The following is a 24156-nucleotide window of genomic DNA, read 5'->3' as shown; positions in this document are numbered from 1 at the left end:
ATTTTACAGGCAAAATCCAAAAAGATGATTTCTTCAGACATGATTGTGTTTGCTTTCTTTTCCGAATAAGGTGCTAACGTAAGAGTTGCTGTTTTTGACACTGGGCTGAGCGAGAAGCATCCCCACTTCAAAAATGTGAAGGAGAGAACCAACTGGACCAACGAGCGAACGCTGGACGATGGTGGGTCTCAGTGGCAGTGAGAACGTGGTCATGTGTGGACGTAGGACATCACTCCCGTCCTCTCTGATTGATTGAGAGTGTGTTTAGTGCATGATTCCACAGTCTGTCCAGCAATTATTCAGACAAGCCCAAGTTGTTACTGTGCCTTTTGTTGCGGCAGAAACTGCTCTGAATACCTCAGAGGATGTCGGGAAGTAGCGCTTCAGGAGAGAGTGGGGATGCCTGTTGCGGGGGCAGCTCCCTGTCCGGAAGAGCCGGGAGGTGGCTAGACCTGGAAGGGGTGCTTGTGCCAGTGATGTCCAAGGGGATCATAGAGCGGCAGCAGAGGCCCTTCTCTCTCCAGCACTTGGAAATGGAAGGCTGTGAAACTCATGGCCTGGAATGTTGCATCCTGGCACTTGCTATCCAGTGTGTTTAATGGGATTGTTTTCTTTATGGACTACAGGGTTGGGCCATGGTACATTCGTGGCAGGTGTGATAGCCAGCATGAGGGAGTGCCAAGGATTTGCTCCAGATGCAGAGCTTCACATTTTCAGGGTCTTTACCAATAATCAGGTAGGTGTTTTGAGGACCCCTGAAACTTGAGGAATTCATACTGAAATGTAAAAAGCAGAATCACTGGACTTTACACACTTGTGTAAAAGGAGTGCACGTCAGTGACGCTGAGCCATTCATACCGCAGCACACGTGCCCAGTTTACTGTTCCTCTGCCTCCTGGGTAGCTCCACCCTTCTCCCACCAACCACTGTGTCAACCTAACTTGAACACTGAAGACCCTGCTGAGGCTACTACTTACAACGATTCTTTGATTTCCCTTGTTTCTTCTCTACCTCCAGGCTTCCCCAGACCTCTGTGCCCTGGGTCGGGTGTCTGCATGATAGAGTAGAACAGTTGCACATAGAATAAGTGTGTTTGCCTCCCTGATTGGGTTCCTACCACCTTCAGCTGTTTTATTTACCTCTGTGTCCCCACACCTGGCATTGTGTTGGGTAATGTGAGTTTACAAGCCTTATTCCTTCACTCTTCATTTGGAAACTATAGAAAAGGGAGAGGGTCCTAGTATTTGTTTCTTTTTTCATCATTTATTTTTTAAGGTTAATTTTTGAATATTAATGCATAGCTCAGAAATGTCAAAAGGTAACACAGTGAGGCCCCCACCCCTGTCCCTGTCCAGCAGGTTCTTTCCTCACTTGCCCGTGTCTCTTGTGTGATGATGTTCCTTTCTTTTTTTTTTTTTTTTTTTTTGAGACGGAGTCTCGCTGTGTCGCCCAGGCTGGAGTGCAGTGGCCGGATCTCAGCTCACTGCAAGCTCTGCCTCCCGGGTTTTTACGCCATTCTCCTGCCTCAGCCTCCCGAGTAGCCGGGACTACAGGCGCCCGCCACCTCGCCCGGCTAGTTTTTTGTATTTTTTAGTAGAGACGGGGTTTCACCGTGTTAGCCAGGATGGTCTCGAACTCCTGACCTCGTGATCCGCCCGTCTCGGCCTCCCAAAGTGCTGGGATTACAGGCTTGAGCCACCGCGCCCGGCCTGATGTTCCTTTCTTATACCTCCTTCTAGAATTTCTTTGGTGTATGTAACAAAATATAGATACGTGGTCTTTTAAAAGTCTTTTAAAAACATAATCTTAATCATTGCATTGCTTCTCTTCGTACTGTAACCTTAATTTTATATTTTTAAAAAAGCAACAGCTGAAGGTGATCCACAAAGTAATGTACCTTTTGTAAGGAACATAGGAGCATTTGAACATCAGGGGACTAATACTATGAAATAACTGTTACCGCTGCCGTTTGTCCTTCAGTCTGTTTAGGAATGAAGAAGGTTAGATAGATAAGTTGAACTATTCCAAAATGCTTAACTTCATAGAAGTGCCTTGGGATGAGTCCTTTTACAGGAGAGGAGAGGGGCAGTTGGAAGCGTGGGTGTTTTCTAGGAAGGCATTCTTTGTGTGGAGAGCTGTGCATTTAACCTGGAGAGACAGGCCACCTGCAGAACACAGCTGTCTCTTCCTTAGGTTCAGCTCCAAGGACTTAGAACTTCTAGGTGTTGTATTTTACTCTCCAGAGCATTATGCATACTCAGGATTTATTTCTGGTTTTAAGTTAAAAAAAAAATTGAGGGAAATACTTTATGATTTTAAGAGCCTTAGAAATAAAAACTGTCCTAGCTCTTTAAGACTTAATTGAAACACTAAGCAGACTGTTTTAATATTTAACTAGGTATCTTACACATCTTGGTTTTTGGACGCCTTCAACTATGCCATCTTAAAGAAGATTGACGTGTTAAACCTCAGCATCGGCGGCCCGGACTTCATGGATCATCCCTTTGTTGACAAGGTTTGTGGAGTCACTGCACACAGGGTTTGGGTGACAGCTCCTGCTCTTTCGCAGCCCAACTTTGCATCATATCTAGTGTGTTGGTAGCTTTTCATCCAGGTGGTGACAGCTTTGTGAGAACAGATGGCTAATGACGTGCGCTTCAGTGATGTGCATGTCATAAGTTGAGTGGGTTAGAGGCCTTAGAGTAGGTGTTTATAAGGAGTACATGGTGCCTTGCTGGTTCTTTTTTTTGGATTTTTTTTTTCTTTGAGATGGAGTTTGATTCTTGTTGGCCAGGCTGGAGTGCAGTGGCGTGGTCTTGGCTCACTGCAACCCGCGTCCCGGGCTCAAGCGGTTCTCCTGTCTCAGCCTCCCAAGTAGCTGGGACTACAGGCGCCTGCCACCATGCCCGGCTAATTTTTGTATTTTTAGTAGAGACGGGGTTTCACCATGTTGGCCAGGCTGGTCTCCAACTCCTGACCTCAGGTGATCCACCCACCTCAGCCTTTCAAAGTGCTGGGATTACAGGCGTGCGCTACCATGCCCTGCCGATTCTTTCTTACCTAAACATGCAATTTGTGTTTTCCTGAAAGTGACTAGAAAGTCAGCATCTGCTCTGTGCGCTGCGTGCTTCTCCGTCCCGGGTGGTATTCTCTAAGCCTGCAAGTTGCCAGCACATCCACCTTTATAATGGTTCAGTGCTGCTTTTTTAGAACTGTTTTTTGATGTTGTGTATGGTTGTTTTTGTTTTTGTTTTTTTTTTTTGGACAATTATACATTAAGAGTGGTATACTTTCATTAAATAAATGCTCATTTTGTAGGTGTGGGAATTAACAGCTAACAACGTAATCATGGTTTCTGCTATTGGCAATGACGGACCTCTTTATGGGTAAGTAGCCCCAGCAGGGATGACCTTGGGGATTTTTTCCCCCTTAAATAACTGAAAAAGTGTTATCTGTTTGTGTATTCACCTATGGTTACCTGTTTATATCTGTCTAAAACTTTGTCTTAAGGATGTTTTCCTCATGTAAAAAAATACTGTAGGATGTATGATGAACACCCAGGTACTCACCACCCACCTCAGCAGTTGTCACCTCAAGGCCAGTCTTCCTTCTATTTATATGTCTTTAAAATTTTGTTACAAATAGTAATTTAGAAGCCTAAAGTTTTTATTCTACTATTTTTTTCCCCAAAAAAATCAATCAGAAAAGTGAATCTATTAGAAAGGGATTCTGCAGTGTTGATGAGATCTGTGTGCGAAGCACTGGGGTAAAGAGGCAAACGGAAGAGGTTTCTGCCTATCTCTGAAAGAGCAGGTGCGAGCACAGTGACACTCGTTCGTGGACGAAGTGCTGGCGGGCCTGATGGCAACATGGACAGTGCTTTGGGAGTTGATGAGAGGGATCATGTAGGAGGGAGGCAGGGAGGACGGTGTCACAGGGGGGCCTTCGTGCTGAACTTAAGCAGCACGAGATGTGAAACATTTGCCACTGAATCCCAGCCAGTACACTCCAGTCTGGTTCGAGGTCTCAGTTTTCTTTCCACCAGCAGCTTCGTTTTATTCTCTAGATAATATTTATAAGTCATTTCTTGTGCTCAGTTTCTGTAGGATGCTTTATGCAAATCCAGGGTGTAATAGGAGGTGAAGCTATGTGAAGTTCATGTTTGTATATCTCAGAAAACGTGGATATTGGCATTCATAGGATTCTAGCCTGGTAGTTGAGTAAATGATCCTAACCCTCATTAGAGGTCCAGCGTTCTGGATTTTGCTGTGGCATCAGTGATACGTATCAGGAGCCATAGATGCAAGTGGCACTAACATACCCTTGCTGTAGCTCTGCCGTGACAAACTCCAGTTATTAAGTCATCTCGTCAGGTGTTCTTGTCTCCTTTTTAAATGTTCGTCCCATTTTTGATGTCCCCACTCATGGCTGGCACTCACCAGTTCAGAGTCACTGGGTGTCAGTGTTTCCTAGCCTGTTTTCCTATCTGAGTCTTTTCCCACCCCAGCTCTTCCAGCATGGACAGGGATGAAAGTAGGTGTGGAAGCAGACAAGTCCGACCTGCCGCTTACAGCTGAGGCACCGTCACTTCTCTGAGCCCCAGCTCCCTCACCTGTCATGGGAGCAGAGAGCAGCCCGCATGGTGCCTGTGAGGCTGAAATCAGACAGTGCGGGGAGGAGAGCACCATGAATGCCGACGATGCTCTGTGAATGACAGCTGCTCTCTTTCTGTTTTGTGTGTATTTCTACCGTTCAAACATATTCTAGCAGTTTTCTAATCAAGAATCTGCAGCGGATTATTATTGCCTAATAGATGAAATCCACATTTTTCTTTTGGTTTTCAAGGTCTTCAGTATTCCGGACTGAATTGCAAACTTTTTCTATAAAGGGTCAGATAATGAATAGTTTAGGCTTTATGGTGTGAGAGCAGCTGTGGGTGATCTATATGTAAATGAACATGACTGTGTTCCAGGAACGCTGTATTTGCAAAAACAGGTGTGGGCTGGTTTGGCCCATGGGCCGTAGTTGGCCAACTCCAGCCAGAATCTCGGTTCCCCTTGATCTTCCACTTCCCCACACACACCTTCCTGGAATAAGCGTCCGCCTTCTGTTTCTTTCAGGTCTTCCGCACCCCGTCCCTCTGCCCATCTTCCTGGCCACGCCTGTCTGGATTGTCAGCTCTTTCACATACTATTCTGACTGCTTTCTCACATGCTGGCTGCCGTTCTGAAACCCTGTGGCTTTTGTGGGTGGTTGCACTCGATAGCTTCTTATCAGAGTTGTGAGTTTATAGTGGGTTGGAGGAGCAGAGCCTTGCAAGGAAGGCCCCGTCTCCACCTTGTTTAGTACGCTCGTGCTGCCTCACACAGACCTGGGCACCTGCTGGCTGTTGCAGTGATGGGACATGGCATATGATCACAGCAGCCCAGCTTGTGGCGGGTGTGGTTTTTTCTGCTCGGGCATCTGGTGGGACTCCTCCCAGGGCTGGTCTGAGGACAGTAACGTGCATATGTCAGCTCCTCTGGGAGCGAGGCACACATCCTCCGTTCCGCTTTGCTGTGGTCTCTTTCTCTGGGTCCTGCGCTCTGTGGTGCTAGCGAGCCTGCAGCCTCAGCTCCCTCTTTTTCAGTACCAGCAATGATTTCTTAATGCCTTCTCTTATTTTTTAAGAGTTTAGGCCGGGCGCGGTGGCTCAAGCCTGTAATCCCAGCACTTTGGGAGGCCGAGACGGGCGGATCACGAGGTCAGGAGATCGAGACCATCCTGGCTGACACAGTGAAACCCCGTCTCTACTAAAAAATACAAAAAAACTAGCCGGGCGAGGTGGCGGGCGCCTGTAGTCCCAGCTACTCGGGAGGCTGAGGCAGGAGAATGGCGTGAACCCGGGAGGCGGAGCTTGCAGTGAGCCAAGATCACGCCATTGCACTCCAGCCTGGGCGGCAGAGCGAGACTCTGTCTCAAAAAAAAAAAAAAGAGTTTAAAGTACACTAAGCATTATAGGGATTGACAGGTAGAGGAGGGTGGAAAGGTGGTATTTTTTTGGTCACCTTCGGTGGGAGTTTCTATCAGTGACTTCTGTACCAACCTCTGCTCCTTGTGTTCCTGGGAATGTGTAAACATCTAGCATCAGTCATCAGAAAATCATTATTGGTTCTTCTGAATACCTGTAGGATATTGGTGGCCAGTGGGCTGAGAAGGCAGTACCACTTTGTCTCGGTGTGTTGGGAATTGTCAGTTAAAAACACTCTAGAAGGAGAACTTCATGCTGCTATTATCTTGTAAGCCACTTGGAATCAGTTGTAGTTCTTGAGTTGTCAAAGAGTTCATTTTTTTGGTAGTATAGCCATAATAGATAAAGCTTAGCAATGCAGTTTTATAACTGAGTGTCTCATATTTTCAAATAGTTCACCTTTATCTTGACTTTGTGGTTTACACATTTTTGCCATTATTTATTTCACTATAATTTCTTTGCAGATCTAGTGCACTTAAGGTATTGGAGAGATCTAAGGAGCTCAAGATTACAGAGTAATGATAGTCCTTCCACAGTTCCCTAGGAGGAGGGTAGAACACCACCACAGAAGGTCAATTGAAAACTTACCACTTCCTGACCTTGGCAGATGCAAATGTGTGGTTACGGTTTCTTCCCAGAGAAGTGTGTGATTTAGTTGGGGAGTTAAGATGAATGTACTGGGAACAGTTTGAAAGTGATGTGAGAATGTGTCATTAGATGATGAACTGTGATCATGTTAAGTGTTGTGAAGTTCAAGGCAAGTACAGATCCTTAAGGCTTGGATTGCTGGAGGGAAAAAGTGAGCCTTGAGTCTCACTTTTTAGCCCCAGTGTGCCAAGTTGACAGGGAGGAGAAGAAAGGAGGGGCGTTCCAGGTGAGAGGGTGTAATTGGAGCACAATATGAATGTGGCAGGGTCATGCGTTTCACAGGACAGCCGTGAGGAGCTGCACACATCTTCCCGCAGAAGAAGCTCATACAGTCTTAGATTGTTCTGGGAGTATTTGCCCTGGTTTGAATCATCCATTTTAAATTATTTCTCTTGTTTTTCTTCTTTTCTTTTGTCTTTTTTTTTGTCTCAATATAGCACTCTGAATAACCCTGCTGATCAAATGGATGTGATTGGAGTAGGCGGCATTGACTTTGAAGATAACATCGCCCGCTTTTCTTCAAGGGGAATGACTACCTGGGTACACTTTTCTTTGCTAAATAACTGTATTTAGCTGGACAGACTACTGTGGTTAGTGGCACCGGTTGTTCATGAGCCGTGGGGTGTATTTGTAAGTGCACAGACACCCTCACATTCCCGGGTGAATAGCTGGGGCTGTGAGTGCCTGCCCAGCCATGAGGACGAGAGATCTGGCCCCTTCAGCATCTGCCCCTTCACTCTGGCAAGTGCACAGCTGCTGTGATCATTCTAAGTGTGTCTCCCAGTTTCAGTTATTAACTGATTTCTGAGGAACTCATCTTTTTTTTTTTTTTTTTTGAGACAGAGTCTCACTCTGTCGCCCAGGCTGGAGTGCAGTGGCCGGATCTCAGCTCACTGCAAGCTCCGCCTCCCAGGTTTACACCATTCTCCTGCCTCAGCCTCCCAAGTAGCTGGGACCACAGGCGCCCGCCACCTCGCCCGGCTAGTTTTTTTGTATTTTTTTAGTAGAGACAAGGTTTCACTGGGTTAGCCAGGATGGTCTCAATCTCCTGACCTCGTGATCCGCCCGTCTCGGCCTCCCAAAGTGCTGGGATTACAGGCTTGAGCCACCGCGCCCGGCCTGAACTCATCTTTAGGTGAATTGGGTTCCTGCCCATTTACCCTATCTAGTAGTGGTAACCGTTTACCCTATCTAGTAGTGGTAACTGTTTACCCTATCTAGTAGTGGTAAGCAGTCCTCCTCAGTGGTAGGTGAGGTGATTTTTTTTTTTTTTTTTTTTTTTTGCGGGGGGCCTTAAGAAGTTGGAGAAGCCATTGAGAACAGCTTAATATCAACTCTGCTAACCCAGAAACAATTGCATTTAGCTGGACAAATTCAAAATAACTGCTACAGTTAATAATTCAGCTGTTCGGGGTTTAATTATGCAGCAAATTCACCCACCTTTACCTGTCAAAGTTTGATGAAAAATTAGATGCTCATGCAGAACAGCAATTGTGTACCTTTGCCCTCACGGTGGCTGAGGGGAGCACCCGCCCTTCGCTTTCTTCAGGGTCAGAGCATCTCTCCTTGCTTTAACTTCACGTGTCACACTCGGAGGCCTCAGATAAGTCCCTGCAAAGATTCCCAACTGCCTGGGAACACTGTGGGCCTCGTCCACACTGCAGCACTTTACGGGATAGCCTTTGTACTGTGCCTTCAAACTGAGCCTTTGTACTGTGACAGTGTCAGCCCCTAGCGTCCCCGCCACTCAGCCTCACCAGGGGTCCCCGCCTCCCACACTCACATGCCTCTTCCTGGAGCTGACGCATTGGCTGGGGACCACTCTCTCATGTGATAGTCTGTCCAGGGCAGGCTGCATGTCCTCCCATCCATGCTCCCTCAGCATGTTCCTTGTGCTGCCAGATACTAGGAAACTGCATCCGCCACTTTGTCCCCAGCTCCCCGTGTAAACGCTCTCACCGAACCATGACGAGATGTCACGTCCATGGCCTTCATCACCAACCAGCTTTTTAATGGCATTTAAGTGTCCCTCCATCATCACAGCTGCAGTGGAGGGTGCCTTCACTCGGTGTCCCAGTGTGTGTGTCCACGGTCCTTGGCCTTCCCTTCAAATTGGTCTCATGTTTTCTGACGGAATATTTCTTGTTTTGCCCCAATTCTTAAGAAGCTTAAGCGAGTACTTATTAAAACCTTATCCCAAGTTAGTCGGGTGGTTATCTTGTTCCTTCTCAATGGTTTCTTATTTCCTCTTTTACAACCATTTGAAACATCCACTCATACCTTGTACTTTTTTCCTTGTAAAGAAACATGTTTGGGTTTTTTTACATTTTAATTTTCTAATTTTTCTAACATATTTCTAAGTTTAACTTATCTAGAGATAAAGCATTTTCCGGTTTCTGGTCTTGGTGATAAGCCAGTGTGCGCTTTCTAGTCTGGCATGTCAGCAAAATTGAAATACTTATCTTTTAATTGCTTTATGCCTTTGCCGTTGTTCTGGTTGTTATAAAATATATTTTTAAAATGTTACTTTCTACGTTATCATTTAAGCTTATTTTCTGTATTGTAGTGAATTTCTTTGTTTTTTTTTTCTCTTTTGTTGGAGGCGGGGGCTGAGAGGAACAGGATCTCACTCTATTGCCCAGGCTGGAGTGCAGTGGCTCAATCACGGCTCACTGCATCCTTGACCTCCTGGGCTCAGGTGATCCTCCTGAGTAGCCAGGACTACAGGCTTGTGTCACTAGATCTAGCTAATTTTTGGGTTTTTTTGTGGAGATGGGGGTCTTGCTGTGTAGCCCAGGCTGGTCTGGAACTCCTGGGCTCAAGCAGTCCACCTGCCTCGGCCTCCCAAAGTGTTGGGATTACAGGTGTGAGCCCTGCGCCCAGCCTGGAGTGAATTTCAGACTAAAACCAGTGCCTTCCTAAGGTTATGCTGTGTAACCCATATCTCTGTTCTGATTTGATTCACTCATAACTGCATGTGGCTGTACAGCAAAGTATGAGACATAGAAACCAAGCCGCTTTTATTCATAGGAGCTACCAGGAGGCTACGGTCGCGTGAAACCTGACATTGTCACCTATGGTGCTGGCGTGCGGGGTTCCGGCGTGAAAGGGGGGTGCCGGGCCCTCTCAGGAACCAGTGTTGCTTCTCCAGTGGTTGCAGGCGCTGTCACCTTATTAGTGAGGTGAGTGCTGCCCCCCAGAGAACAGTAGCTCCCACGTCAGGACAGGAGCACTCGGTGCCAGCAGAGCAGGAGTTGTGTCTTACTTCTGCCCTGACTTGGGTTTGAGAGCTTAGGCCCTTCACAGCCTTGCTCTGTCTCTCCTCCTTCATCTCTGCAAAGAGTAGGAGTCGCTTCTTTGATAGTTAGATGACTTGAATGTGAACACACTTTATAAGCTCAAGTAAACATAGGCAAAATACCTGTTTCTCTGTTTGTGTTCTGTTTTCTAATATCCCATTTATGTGCTAGAAGTGTGCTTTTTATATCCAAGCAAGCGTATGTATCAGGCAGGGAACAAAAAGTAAGATATGTCCCTGCCATATATCCTCCATTTCCTTGGGGATTCACTTAAAAAAAAAAAAATTGCATATATGTAAGATATTCAACATGATGTTATGGGATACATATAGATAGTAAAAAGGTTACTCTAGTGAAACGAATTCACACATCCATCTTCTCAGTGTTACCCATTTGTTGTTTTTGTGACAGGGACTCACCTTTTAATGTTCTCTGTAGCTAAGGATGTCAAACCCGCCAGGGACTGACAGTCACCACTCCGCTTTGTCTCACTGAATCTCCTGCAGTTGGAGTGGAGCTTAGTGACTGGAACTTAATCTTGCAGATAATGAAACTGGAAGAAAGTTCTCAAAGAGGCTGGGTGCAGTGGCTCACACCTGTAATCCCAGCACTTTGGGAGGCTGAGGGAGCAGGTCACCTGAGGTCAGGAGTTCAAGACCAAACTGATCAATGTCGTGCAACCCCGTCTCTACTAAAAATTACAAAAATTAGCCAGGCGTGGTGGTGGGCGGCTGTAATCCCAGCTACTAGGAGATTGAGGCAGGAAAATTGCTTGAACCCGGGAAGAGGAGGCTGCAGTGAACTGAGATCGCGCCACTGCACTCCAGCCTGTTTGACAGAGCAAGACTCTGTCTCAATCAGCCAATCAATAAATAAAGTTCTCCAAGCGAGTAGACCAGAGTTGATGTTCACATGCTGTCACTTTCTTCGGAGGCCCGTGTTTCCTTACTCTCAGTTATAAAAAGAAGTCTTTGGGGCTGGCATTTATCTTGTCACTGTATCTTCCCCCAAAATAAATTGTACTTCTTCTATTTAGATGAAGTTTTAGTTGAGTGTTGTGATAACACACAAAACTCTGCATATTTGGAAGTTATTCTATGCTAATTTAAAAATTAATTAATATAGGCTAATAGTATTAAATGTCTTTATATTTTAAATTCTCTTTAAGTAAATTGAATATTGATTTTAGCTTCTAATGCCAGATATTATTTTGTTAGTAATCCTTAATAAAGCTAGATATTGGGCTGGTTGTGGTAGCTCACACCTGTAATACCAGCACTTTGGGAGGCCAAGGCAAGAGGATTGTTTGAGGCTAGTAGTTTGAGACCAGCTGGGGCAACATAGTGAGACCCCATCTCTACCAAAAAAGGGGGTAGATATCTATCTCTTTCCCCTTTTCTCTGTTCTTCCCTTACAGTTTGGAGCCAAATTCTTGAGAATGTTGACGTTGGCCAGACTGGCCTCTGGAGAATAACCGTGTGCTTGCTGGAAACACTGTCTTCTCTTCCAGTTGTTTTCCTCTCTCCAGTGTTACATCAAGTGAGGAACAGAGTGGAGGGAAGGTGGATAGTGGGCTACCTGGCCTGCTTGCACCCTGGTATTTGCCAGGTGGAGAGGACTCAGTTAGGGCTCCTGTTTCTAATTTTGTTGATTCTAGAAACAGAAAATACTGGTTCATTTCTCCTACACGCCATGATTGTTAGCGGGCAGTGAGGGCTCTGCCTTCACCGTTGAGCCCATTAGCTCTCTGCTGTTGAGTAAGCGGGCAGCCGAGGGGTCGTTCCTGTTCCCGGCAGCTTCTTTAAGTACAGATATTTTCAGCAACAAGGAAGCCTTTCAGTCTCATCATCCCACTGCAGCAGATAAAAGTGCCATTGTGATCATTCAGAAACACCTCTGTATGTGACAGTCGCTCATAATAGAAGCCGAGCAGCAGCGGCGGGCCTCCTGAGCTCCAGCCTGATGATGCTGTGAAAGGCAGTGGAACGCAACCCTTGAATTCACTTTATAGGCAGGAAGAGGAGGAAGATTGTTGACCTGTAGCTTTGAGCAGTTCTTTTATTCTGTCATTAAAAACTAATTCTGCTTCATCTCGTCTTCTTATGTCAGATTTCCCATTTAGAAAACCTGCCTAGACTCCAAGACCAACCACTATCACATACAAATATTTAGGAACTTAGGAGAGTAAGTTTTCCTTTTTTGCATACTGATATTCCCCCCTCAATTTTAGGAATTAAAATTGACTTGTATTTATAATACATAGATACATAAAAATAGATGTTTTAATGTTAGTATCACCAGGCTGAGTTCCTAGCCAGGTCACACTGTGTGTTAAAGCTTGTTCAGATGCATTCTTATGGTGAAACTGAAGGTGGCCTTAGGTCTGCGTCGTTCTGAAAGGCATCGTCCATCGGGGTGGCTCGTCCCAGACAAGCCTCCCAATTTGGAAACAAAAAGGTGAGGATTGGCTTTGGAGGCAGCGGTCCTCACTCAGACCTGTGCCTCCTGCCAGTCCTGTGTTGTGGCCCCTCCCCAGGATCTGAGTGTGCTCCTCTTCCTCCCAACCAGGCGGTGTCCCATGGCATCTTCTTCCTGTGGCCAGCAGGTTTCCCCTCCCCTGAGGAGTCAGGACGTCCTACACATTTATGCCTTCTGCAACCTATATGGTTGTTCAGTTGAATTATCAGAAACATACGTGCTACTGGTGCATTTAGCATAAATGGCCCTAGCCCATGGGTCCCGTAGAAGGTTGTGGAGCGGTCAGTCCTGGAGCAGGTACAGAAATGAGTGCGCTCTCATGCTTTCACACAGGCTGCGCCAGACAAGCACCCGTTAGATATGAAACAAGACTGCAGGCCTCTCGTGTGCACGTTTGTAGGTTAGGTTTCAGTGGTCTGATTTTCATCCGTTTACTGAGAGAAAATGAACAAATGCTTGATTTTTCCTCCAGCACAGTCCAGAAGCGTGAGCTGGTGAATCCTGCCAGTATGAAGCAGGCCCTGATTGCGTCAGCCCGGAGACTCCCCGGGGTCAACATGTTTGAGCAAGGCCACGGCAAGCTCGATCTGCTCAGAGCCTATCAGATCCTCAACAGCTACAAGCCACAGGCAAGGTCAGTGCGCCATCCTGCCAATGGGACTTTCTCTCCTTCACTGGGCTCTGGGCAAATTTTCCCTCTGCACTGATACAAGCCTCGAAACAAAAAATGATGACTAAGCACAGAATTCTCGGGGTGCTCAGAGAGGTTTTTCTGCTGCTTCTACCAGGGTACTGCTGGCAGAACTGGTAGCTACTTTCGACTTACCGATGTTATCTATAATATAGATGGTTAAAAGTAATGATTTCTGAGTGGTTTGGGTTTTTTTTTTTTTTGCTTTTGTTTACTTTTTTAGACTTGAAATAATCTTAGGTTTACAGAAATTTTGCAGAAATAGGAGAGAGTTGTCATAACAAGATTGCCCAGTTTCCCCTGATGCCACTGTTTCAGATCACTGGAGTACAGCTGTTAAAACTAACCTACGAACACTGGCCCTGTGCTGTCATTCACCCGCAGACCACATGCATCTCGCCAGCTCCCATGGTGCTCCCGTCCAGCCTGTGCCCTGCTTTGTTTTCACCCTTTATTTTGAAATGATTTTAGATTTATAGCAAAGTTTCACAAATAGTTCATGAGAACCCCTAAGTCCTTCCCAGCTTTCCCTAACCTTAGTATCTTCCGAAACCTCAGTATGAGCACCAGAGCCTGGAAATGAATCTTGGTAGCACTGCTGACCACAGCATGAGCCTCAGAATCTGGAAATGAACCTTGGTGTAGCTCTGCTGACTGACCTGCAGGCTTCATTCAGATTCTACCCATCATCCCACAGGTTCCTTCTCTGGGATCCAGTCCAGAATCCCACGTTAGATTTCATTTTCCTGTCTTCTTAGTTTCCTCTAATCACAGATGGTTCCTCCGTTTTCCTTCATCTTATTACTGGTGGTGTTCGTTTTCATCATTTGATTAATGTGGTCTGTCAGTCTGGGTCCTCCAAGAAGCAGACGCCAAGCTAGGATTAGATGTTCAAAAGATTTGTGGGGAGTGAGGGCCTCTGAAGGATAAAGGCAAGGGTGTGAGAATAGGCAAGAACTGCAGTGCTGATCTGACACCGAAAAGTTAGGAGAACTGGGGAGGAGGAGGCTCGCACAGGCCTGAAAAAGTTTTAGCTCATGGGAAATCCTTGAACCAGATTGCCTGTTGGAGGAGTCCTGTGTCCCCCAGGAATGGGCCTGCCCTAGTGCCTGCTCTGTGGTTAGTCATTGGCTGGGAGCAGCCCCAGGGGGGAAGCATGGGCTTGGCACAGACGTGTGAGGACCCGAGGGCAGCAGCTGCAGGTGTCCTCCTGTAGAGGAGACCTGAGCTGCTGGCCCTGTGGGGCCAGAGGTGGCACCTGCCAGATGTCTCCACTGTGCAGCCCCTGTTTCCTTTGTGACTTCTCAGTGTCTTGTGGAGGCGTGTTTTGAGATGGTCTTGTTTCTTCACATACTTCCACTCACTCATGTTAGCATGCCTTGATGGTTCTTGCTTTTGGTGATTACTCCTGAGGACTTTGACACATGATGATTTTCTTTTTCCTTCGTTCCATTTGTATTTATTAATTGGAACTCTGCTGGAAGGAAGAACTGTCCTTTCTCTCCCATTTATTTATTAAGTTCTTTATATCAGTATGGAAGCATAGATATTTATTTTACTCTGTGGATTGTAATAATATCATCATTTAGTTGGTCGTTCAAATTGTCCCAGAGTTGGCTGTTGGGAGCTCCGTCTAGTTGGCTTGTGTGTGTTTTCAGCATGTGTCCAGCCTTTTCTGAGCACTTTCTGTCTTCTTGGCAGCGCAGGATGTCCTGTCATGCACTTCTGTGCTCTAGCCTTGGTATCAGTTCTTTCTCCAAGCAAGTCTTTCCTGATGGCCTGTTCTAATGGTATTGAGACACCAAGACCTGGGCACTCGGGGTGCTCACAGCTGCTGTGCTCACAGTGGTTACTGCACTCTTCAGACAGAGCTGGGCAGTGTATGGACACGTGCACAGACACACACGCCTGCTTCTGTATCTGCCTATCGGTGTATGTACTGGAAACATGAGGAATGCCACCTCCAGGTTCCACCCAGTATCTCAGTGTTCATTCCAGCCTTTCCCTCTCCTTGTTTCTGTTTATTTATTTATTTCTTGTTTACAGAGATGGTCATGTTAAACCTCTGTTTCAGCTCCATTCTCCAACAGTGAGAAGCCTGGCTCTCATTATCCACAATATATTGACTTATTTGCTTAGTCCTAGTATATACATACTGAGCAGCTTTGGAATTGCTAACCCGTGTCTTTGTGAATTTTTTAAATATAGTATTTATGATAGTGCATCATTATCTTTGGCCCTACAGAATATAGTTATAATGTTTTCTTCAGTTACTTAGGTTAATTCTTTCCTTGGTGTCTATTTTTAATACAGTTGGACTCATTTATTCATATTTGTATTCCTTTTTAGATTTCCCCCACATCCTGATTGATTAGAACTTATTGGGTGTGTGAAACATTACTGTGGTTCTAAGGATGTGTTAGTTTGTTCTTGCATTGCTATAAAAAAAAATACCTGAGACTGGGTAATTTATAAAGAAAAGAGGTTCAACTGGCTCTTGGTTCTGCAGGCTGTACCGGAAGCATAGCGCCAGCACCTGCTTCTGGGGAGGCTTCAGGAAGCTTCCAATCATGGCAGAAGGTGAAGGGGAGCCGGCACATCACATGGCAAGAGAGTGGGGAGGTACCAGACTTTTAAACACCCAGATTTTGCCTGAACTGAGCGAGAACTCAGTTATCACCAAAGGGATGGTGCTAAACCAGCCATGAGGGATCTGCCCCCATGGTCCCGTCACCTCCCACCAGGCCCACTTCCAACATTGGGGATTACAAGTCAGCATGAACCTTGGAGGGGACAAGCATCCAAACCATGTCAGTTCCCATTCGCTCATTATTTCTACCAGGCTTCCACACACGCCTTAGGTAACGATCACATCAGGTTTGGGTTTATCCTTCCCCCCGCCCCTGCCACCCCACAAATGAGCACATACATAGAAGGATAGCATCGTTGTGGATATTCTTTTGGATTCTGCTTTTTTCACTTAACGTCTTGGAAATCTCTCCACGTCAGTGCATAGAGATTCTCCTTCTTTTTCACAATCATATCCTGTGAATGTACAATTGTTTAAGCCATTACTTGTCTACATGTGGGCTTTTAAATTGTTTCCAGTATTTTGTAATTATAAACTTGCAATGAATAACCTCAGGCCTGTGTGTCTTAGTTTTGTTGGAGGTGTTCCTTCAGGATAAATTCCTAAAAATTTACGCTGCTCAGCATTGAGAGTGTCCCGTAGCTCTCTTAGGTAAGGTGGCACTGCTGGTCCAGGTTGAGAGCGTCTGGTAGCTCTGTTAGGTAAAGTGGCATTGCTGGTCAGCGTTGAGAGCATTGGGTAATTCTGTTAGGCATTGCTTTGTTTCTCTGCGGAAGGGTTGTGCCTGTTTGTGTTGTGTGAGCAGTGTGCGTGAGTGCTGGTTTCCCCAGAGCCTCACCGACAGAATGTTCTGTCATACTTGTTACCTTTTACAAATCTGATTGGTAAGGAATAGTATTTCTGTGTTGTTTAATTCGCGTTTCTCTATTTATGAATGAGTTTGAACACCTAAGTCTGTGTTTAAGAGCTTTTTTTTTTTTTTTTTTTACCTTTCTTGTGAATTGTCTGTTCATTTCTTTTTCAATGGGGTTTTTGGCCCCTCTTTAGAGTTCTCAATATATTAGGGTTAGTAACCCTCTGTCAGGGATGCATGTTGCAGATTTTTCTGCCACTTTGTCATTGTCTTTTGACTTTAATGTAAGGTGTTTTTGCCATGCAGTTGTTGTTTTTTAATAGTCACATTTGTTACTCTTCTGCTGATGCCTCTAGATTTTGAGTCCTTAGAAAGTCTTTTTCTGCACTGAGGTAGATAAAAGAGAAATGCACCCATGTTTTCTTCTAATACTTGTTTGCTTTCTTTTATTTACTTGAGATTCCTTGATCCATTTGGAGTTTTATTTTTGTGTATTGTTTGGAAGTATGGATCTAATTTTTTCTTTTGCCAAATGGCCACCCATTTGTTAAAGCTCTTGTGATTAAAAAGTTCATCTTTGCCTCAGTGATTTCAGATACTGTCTTTATTACGTATTAAGTTTTCATGTGTATTAGGTCTATCCCTGAGGTTTCCATTCTGTTCCACTGGTCTGTCTGTCCATGTACTGGTACCACACTGTTTTGATTATAAATACTTTGTAGCATGTTTTTAATGTCTGTTAGTGCTAGTTCCTCTTGTATTTTTTTTTTCAGTGTTTTCTTGAGTATTCTTTTTTCTTTCTTTTTTTTTTTTTTTGTGGCAGGGTCTTGCTCTGTGGCTCAGGCTGGAGTGTAGTTACATGATCTTGCTTCACTGTAACCTCTGCCCTCTGAGCTCAGGTGATTCTCCCATCTCAGCCTTCCAAGTAGGCGGACTGCAGGTACACACCCCTATGCCTGGCTCATTTTTCTATTTTTAGTAGAGACAGGGTTTCGCCATGTTGCCCAGGCTAGTCTTGAACTCCTAGGCTCAAGCCATCCTCCCGCCTCGGCCTCTCAAAGTGCCCCCAAAGAGATGACACGTGTAAGTCACTGCACCCGGCCCTTCTTGGCTATGCTTACATGTTTGTTTTCTTCATATGAATTTTCATATCAACTTACTTAATTCTACGAGAGAAGCTTGTTGGAGTTTTTGTTGCATCAAATTTTAAATGAACTTAGAAGTAGTATTTTTACAGTGCTGTTATTTTGTCTAAGAGCAAAGGATGTGTTTCCATTTGCTCAAGTCTTGTGTGTCTTCCAGGAGGTTTTACAGTTGTCTTCATATAGGTTTTACACATTTCTTGGTAAGTTTAAGTATTTAATCTTTTTGTTGCTGTTGTAGATGGGGTTTTCTCTTCTTTTATATTCTCTAACTGGTTGATTTATTTCTATATGTTAATTTTATATCCTGCTACCTAATTGAATTATTGTTTGAGTTAGTTTTATTATTGCGTCTCTCGGGTTTTCCAGGTATACTAACCTGTCATATGGAAATAAAGATAGTTTTACGTCTTCCTTATCGATTCTTAAGGCTTCGTTGATTATTTTCTGTCTAGTTACATGGGCTGGTATCTCTAGCACAGTGTTGAACAACAGTGGAGATAGTGGCTATCCTTTTGTTGTTCCTAATCTTAATGGAAATGTCTCTTGTGTTTCTCCGTTAAGTAAGATGCTGGATTTATCCCTAAGGTAGGGGGGTGTGTGTGTGTGTGTATTTTTTTTGGTAGATTATCTGTCTAGTGCTGTTTTTTTTAGTGTTTTCATCAGGACTGTGGATTGAATTTTGTAGGCTTTTTCAGCATCTAGAAAGGTAATCATATGAATACTTTAGACCTATTAGTATATATGGTTTATGATGTTAATGAGTTTCCCATATTACATTTCTGAAATAAATCCCACTGGTTTTGCGGTGTTGTTTTCTTAATATGATGTTGAATTCTGTTTGCTAATAATGATTTCTTAGTTAAATCATGTTGAATTAGTAGTTGAATTAAACTGATTACAGAGCACAGTTACCAGCAAAGTTTACAAACACATTTCAGGTAGGACAGATATCTTTGCTGATGCATACAATTGTGGTCACATGGCCAGTCCATTCAGATTTTTAAAACTAGGTGGTACCTATTTTCTTTTTTTGTGAACCTTAGATTTGTGAAGCTGGTATCTATTTAGATGACTTTGATATTTGTTGATTATAACTGCCTGTGAAAGTCACAGTGTCCCTAAAGATACTCCATTTGGTTTCTTATGTAGCAATTCAGTTGGCTCAGATACATCTTTGTTATTACAAACTAATAAAAAATACTCCTTATACTGTAGTTGCTGTTTGAGAAAGGCTGGCATCTCCTGTAATGAGGTGAAGCAGTTGAGCAGAGCCTCCTGCCCACTGCACGTGGGTGCAGCTTAAGAAGCAGGATCCACATATGCCTGGTGTTCTCAGGGAGGCCGTCTTGGGTCACGTCTTGCCTGAAACATTTGTCTCTTGCCTGTCTTTTCACCTGTTCGGGCGTAGCTGACACCGCTGCTGCACTAGGAGTGATGTGAACCCAACACAAACTCAGTTCAGATAAGGGGAAACCATGAAACCAACATAATTGCCAGAGCACTTGTGTCAGCACTTCTGACACAAATTACGTCAGGTTCCCCAGCACCTCTCCCACGCTCGGCGCTTTAGGACTCATGGGACTCAGCCTGTGGTCACACTCCCAGCTAAGATTCATTGTAGTGGCACAGCAAGGACGCACAGCGGCTCTGTAAGGGAAAAAGACACCTCACACGGAGAGAGCCTGGAGAAATCCAGGCACAGCTTCCTAAGCTCTCCCCTCTCTCCTGCCAGGTGGAGTCTCACAGAGCTGGCCCCTTTCCCAGCAGCAGACTGCATTGACATGTGTACATGTTTGTGCCCAGGGAAGCCCTCTAGAGACTCAAGTCCAAGTTTCCATTAGGGCTGGTCACATACTCATTCTCTGCCAGTCACAACTCCCACAGCTCCAGACTTGCAAAAGCAGAGGTGTCCCTGCACATCGCACTATCTGTATAGACAGCAGGTTGGCACAGAGGCCTTATCTGTGCAGGAGCATTCCAGAGCCAAGTCCCCAGATGCCAGCCTAGGGCAGCCCTGTAAGCAAGCCCTTCTCAAGCTCCGTCTGCTTTGTTAACTCTGGTACAGTTGTGTTGCTTCATTGAAGTTTTCTCATATGATCTACTCTAACACTGTATTCTTTATTTCAGTTTGAGCCCCAGCTACATAGATCTGACTGAGTGTCCCTACATGTGGCCCTACTGCTCCCAGCCCATCTACTATGGAGGAATGCCGACAGTTGTTAATGTCACCATCCTCAACGGCATGGGAGTCACAGGAAGAATTGTAGATAAGGTGAAACTTCTCTCTGACTTGGTCTCTGACTTGATGGTGAACTTAGACACAGCCCAGACCTTTAGGCCACAGTTATTTCTGCTGAGAAATAACTCAAAAAAAGGAAAAGTTCTAGGCCGAGGAGAGAGGATCACTTGAGCCCAGGACTTCAAGACCAGCCTGAGCAACAAAGTGAGACCTGTCTCTACAAGTAATAAAGAAATTAGCCAGGGATGGTGGCATGTGCCTGTGGTCCCAGATACACAGGAGGCTGAGGTGGGAGGATCACTTGAGTCTAGGAGGTTGAGGCTGCAGTGAGCCAAGATCATGCCATTGCACTCCAGCCTGGGTGACAGAGCAAGACCCTGTCTGGAAAAAAAAAAAAAAAAAAAAGGAACTAGCCCTGTCTAGGGTGCCAGAGCTGTTGGAAGTAGTGATTTGTTATCTCCTAAGTCTGTTACAGAGTAAGTCAGGGCATAAATGAATTAAACCAATTTTGCTTTTTTGCTTTGGCATCTTGACTTTGGCTCCTAAGTCAGCTAATTACATTTGATTTTTCATCTATACAATTTTGCGCCTATAATTAAAGGCCCAGTTGTAGTATTTCATTCTTTTTTGTTGTTGTTGTTGTTGTTTTTGGAGACAGAGTTTCGCTCTTGTTGCCCAGGCTGGAGTGCAATGGCACGATCTCGGCTCACTGCAACCTCCACCTCCCAGGTTCAAGCGATTCTACTGACTCAGCCTCCCAGGTGTCTGGGATTACAGGTGCCTGCCATCACATCTGGCTAATTTTTTGTATTTTTAGTAGAGACGGGGCTTCACCATGTTGGCCAGGCTGGTCTTGAATTCCTGACCTCAGATGATCCACCTACCTCAGCCTCCCAGAGTCTTGGGATTACAGGTGTGAGCCACCGCGCCTGCCAGTATTTTATCCTTTAATGTGTTTGAAAGATAGTCTTTTTTTTTAAATATTGTTTTGTAAATTTTTAAAAATCTTAACTGTATAGACATTATCACAATAATTAAAAATAGAGAAAAAGAATAGAAAACTCGCTTCCAGCCTTAGAATACTAACTTGGCCACTGTTTTTTAAATATTCTTTTCCAGCCCTTTTCTGCAATACTTACTTTTTTGTTATCATTGTGCAACTGTCAAAAATTTACAATTTTTTTGGTGGTTCTCATTATATCATAAACATTGAAAAATTCAACTGCCGTGCATGTTGGCTCAAGCCTGTAATCCCAGCACTTTGGGAGGCCGAGGTGGGAGGATCACAAGGTCAAGAGATCGAGACCATCGTGGCAAACATGGTGAAACCCTGTCTCTACTAAAAATACAAAAGTTAGCTGGGCGTGGTAACACACACCTGTAGTTCCAGCTACTCGGGAGACTGAAGCAGGAGAATCGCTTGAACCCAGTAGGCGGAGGTTGCAGTGAGCCGAGATCATGCCACTGCACTCCAGCCTGGTAACAGAGCAAGACTCTGTCTCTAAAAAAGAAAAGAAAAGAAAAATTCAACTATGCATGGCACCAGTATACTTCTTTTTTTTGTTTGTTTGTTTTTTTTTTTTGTTTTTTTTTTGAGACGGAGTCTCACGCTGTTGCCCAGGCTGGAGTGCAGTGGCGCGATCTCGGCTCACTGCAAGCTCCGCCTCCCGGGTTCCCGCCATTCTCCTGCCTCAGCCTCCTGAGTAGCTGGGACTACAGGCGCCCGCCACCGCGCCCGGCTAATTTTTTGTATTTTTTTTTTAGTAGAGACGGGGTTTCACTGTGGTCTCGATCTCCTGACCTTGTGATCCGCCCGCCTCGGCCTCCCAAAGTGCTGGGATTACAGGCTTGAGCCACCGCGCCCGGCCTACACTAGTATACTTCTTAATGGTTGTTTATGTAGAAATAGTAAATTATAATTTGTTTACTATTTTCCTTTGAACTGTTAAGTAGTTTTCAACTATAAACATTTCACTGAATATTTTTGCATATATGGTTTTTTTTTCTTTTGAATTATGTCTTTAACATAAACTCCCTGGATTTGCTCCCTGAATCAGAGGGTGTGAACAGTCAAGGATGGCTCTTGGCACATCCTACCCAATTCTGTCCAGTAGAGTTATGTCAGCTTAGACTGCTGCCAGTGGGGTTCAGGAGAAGGTGGCTCCACCAGACCTTCACTGGGGGATTTGCCTTTTAAAGTGTTTTTATTCCAGTAGTGTTTTTAAAAATTGAGATAAAATCCACATACCATGAAATTCACCCTTTTAGGTCATACAGTTCGGTGGGTTTTAGTGTATTCACAAGGTTGTGCCAATATCTCCTTCAGGAACATTTCCTAAAAGAAACCTTAATACCCATTGTCAGCCACTCCTTCTTCCTTCCTCCAGCCCTTGGCAACCAGCCTGCTTTCTGTCTCTGTGGGCTTGCCTGTTCTGGACTTCTCATATCAATGGAATACTAGAGCATCTGTTCTTTTGTGCCCGGCTTCCTTCCCTCAGCTTCAGGTTTTCACGGTGTGTCCACGCCGTGGCGCTGTCAGCGCCGTGCTGCTTTCCACGCGGAGTAGTGCTCCACTGGGCGGGTCGGCCACGTGGTGTTTCTCCGTTCGTCTGTTGCTGGGCATGTGGCTGTTCTAGATGGTACATCTTTCAGCTTTCAACTTAGAGGGTGCCTTGTGTAATGGGTGCCTTGTGTAATATGCACTTCAGTTCTTTGTGGGGTGGATATCTTTGGTGTGTTTACGAATTGTGTTTCCTCTTGTATGAGTTACACGTTCATTTCATTAACCCATTTTTCTCCTGGAATTGGGATTATCTCTATGAACCTAACAAGATCGTCCTGTCGTAGAGAAATTAACCGTTGCTGTGTTTTAAGCAAAATGTTCCTCCAGGTGATGTTCTTTTCCCTTTAATATTACTTATTGTGGTGGGGATTTTTTTTGCTTCTGTAAAAGTTTTACATTTCATGTAGTTGAATTTTTATGTTTTATGATTTCTATTGTTTTACAGATGAGAAACATCCTTCCAGAGATAGAATAAAATTTCAATTTTTTCTAATTTTTATGTATATGATTGTTAAATATTCTTTCATATGTGTTAATTTGGTATGTGGTACAAGAGATGAGCGAAAGTTTTTCACTTGCAAACCAGTGGCCCCAAGAGCATTCTTTAAAAATCCCTTTTCTTCCTCATTATTTGGGACACCGTATCCTACAGATATTTTTCTTTTTCTTACTGTTTTGTTAACACACTGGCTTACTTGGGAAGTAAGTTCTGGCTGTGTGGATCGTGAGGGAAATGAGTAATTTAGATTCATCTGAAATACTGGTTAGTTGCAAGCTCTCATTGGCGTCTCTTCCAGATGGCCTCTGCTCATGCTTCCCTTTCTGCTTTTCTCCCACCTGGAGAGTAGAAGGGTGGTCATCTCGCAGCTGAGCCAGCCCTTCCTCCGGCCACCTGTTTCTAGCTTCAGAATGTGACTCTGGACAGCTGGTATCCCTGTCATGTTACTACTTTCAATTAATGGGATTTTTTTAAGCATACAACTAATTGGGAAATAACCTTAAATCTGAGAGTTTTCATCTGTGTAAGTTCTCGCAGCCAGATAAAGTTCTTCATCAAAGAACTTTTGACAAGAGTTCCTCTGTTTTATAGTGGAAAAAAAAAAGTCTCCATAAAATTGGAGGCTGTCAGAAATAGCGGTTTCTAGACTTTTCTAGTGGTATGTTCCAGGCAGTCCATAGGTTACTTTGGTTGTAGTTACTTAGTATCTGTGTATAAATTTTATTTTCCCCTATTTAAAGAAATGTTTCTCAGAACCAGTTTTGGTAAGAATTGAGTTTTTCTGATTTCCACGTGTTTTCTCTTGGAGGTTTTCACTTCAGCCTTTGCCTCATTTCTTTTTCCTGCAGCCTGACTGGCAGCCCTATTTGCCACAGAACGGAGACAACATTGAAGTCGCCTTCTCCTACTCCTCGGTCTTATGGCCTTGGTCGGGCTACCTGGCCATCTCCATTTCTGTGACCAAGAAAGCGGCTTCCTGGGAAGGCATTGCTCAGGGCCATGTCATGATCACTGTGGCTTCCCCAGCAGAGACAGAGGCAAGGACATGCGGGAAAGTGGCTTGTTTTCTTAGCTGTTGGACATCACCTTTCAGGGAGGGACAGGCCAAATGCCTGGGGTCTCCGTTGGAAGTACAGTTGAC

The 24156-nt window shown here is 44.7% G+C and overlaps 1 protein-coding gene across 3 annotated transcripts in view; it reads left to right on the top strand.

Annotated features, from left to right (window-relative positions):
• The window catches only part of MBTPS1 (membrane bound transcription factor peptidase, site 1), a 65357-nt gene that overhangs the window by 23316 nt on the left and 17885 nt on the right, over positions 1-24156 (top strand). For 2 of the 3 annotated variants that reach the window (XM_005592661.4, XM_074027669.1), the window contains exons 5-13: positions 71-181; positions 627-736; positions 2399-2515; positions 3319-3386; positions 7096-7198; positions 9689-9840; positions 12908-13069; positions 19842-19986; positions 23864-24052. In XM_005592661.4, the coding sequence (XP_005592718.1) occupies positions 71-181; positions 627-736; positions 2399-2515; positions 3319-3386; positions 7096-7198; positions 9689-9840; positions 12908-13069; positions 19842-19986; positions 23864-24052 (1157 nt within the window). The remainder of the gene's footprint in view (positions 1-70; positions 182-626; positions 737-2398; positions 2516-3318; positions 3387-7095; positions 7199-9688; positions 9841-12907; positions 13070-19841; positions 19987-23863; positions 24053-24156) is intronic. The other variant, XM_045382371.2, reaches the window with a different exon arrangement.

Source organism: Macaca fascicularis, chromosome 20 (assembly GCF_037993035.2).
Source record: "Macaca fascicularis isolate 582-1 chromosome 20, T2T-MFA8v1.1".
Classification (NCBI taxonomy): Eukaryota; Metazoa; Chordata; class Mammalia; order Primates; family Cercopithecidae; genus Macaca; species Macaca fascicularis.
Note: the sequence above shows the minus strand (reverse complement) of the source record. Positions and strands in the feature narration are given on the sequence as shown.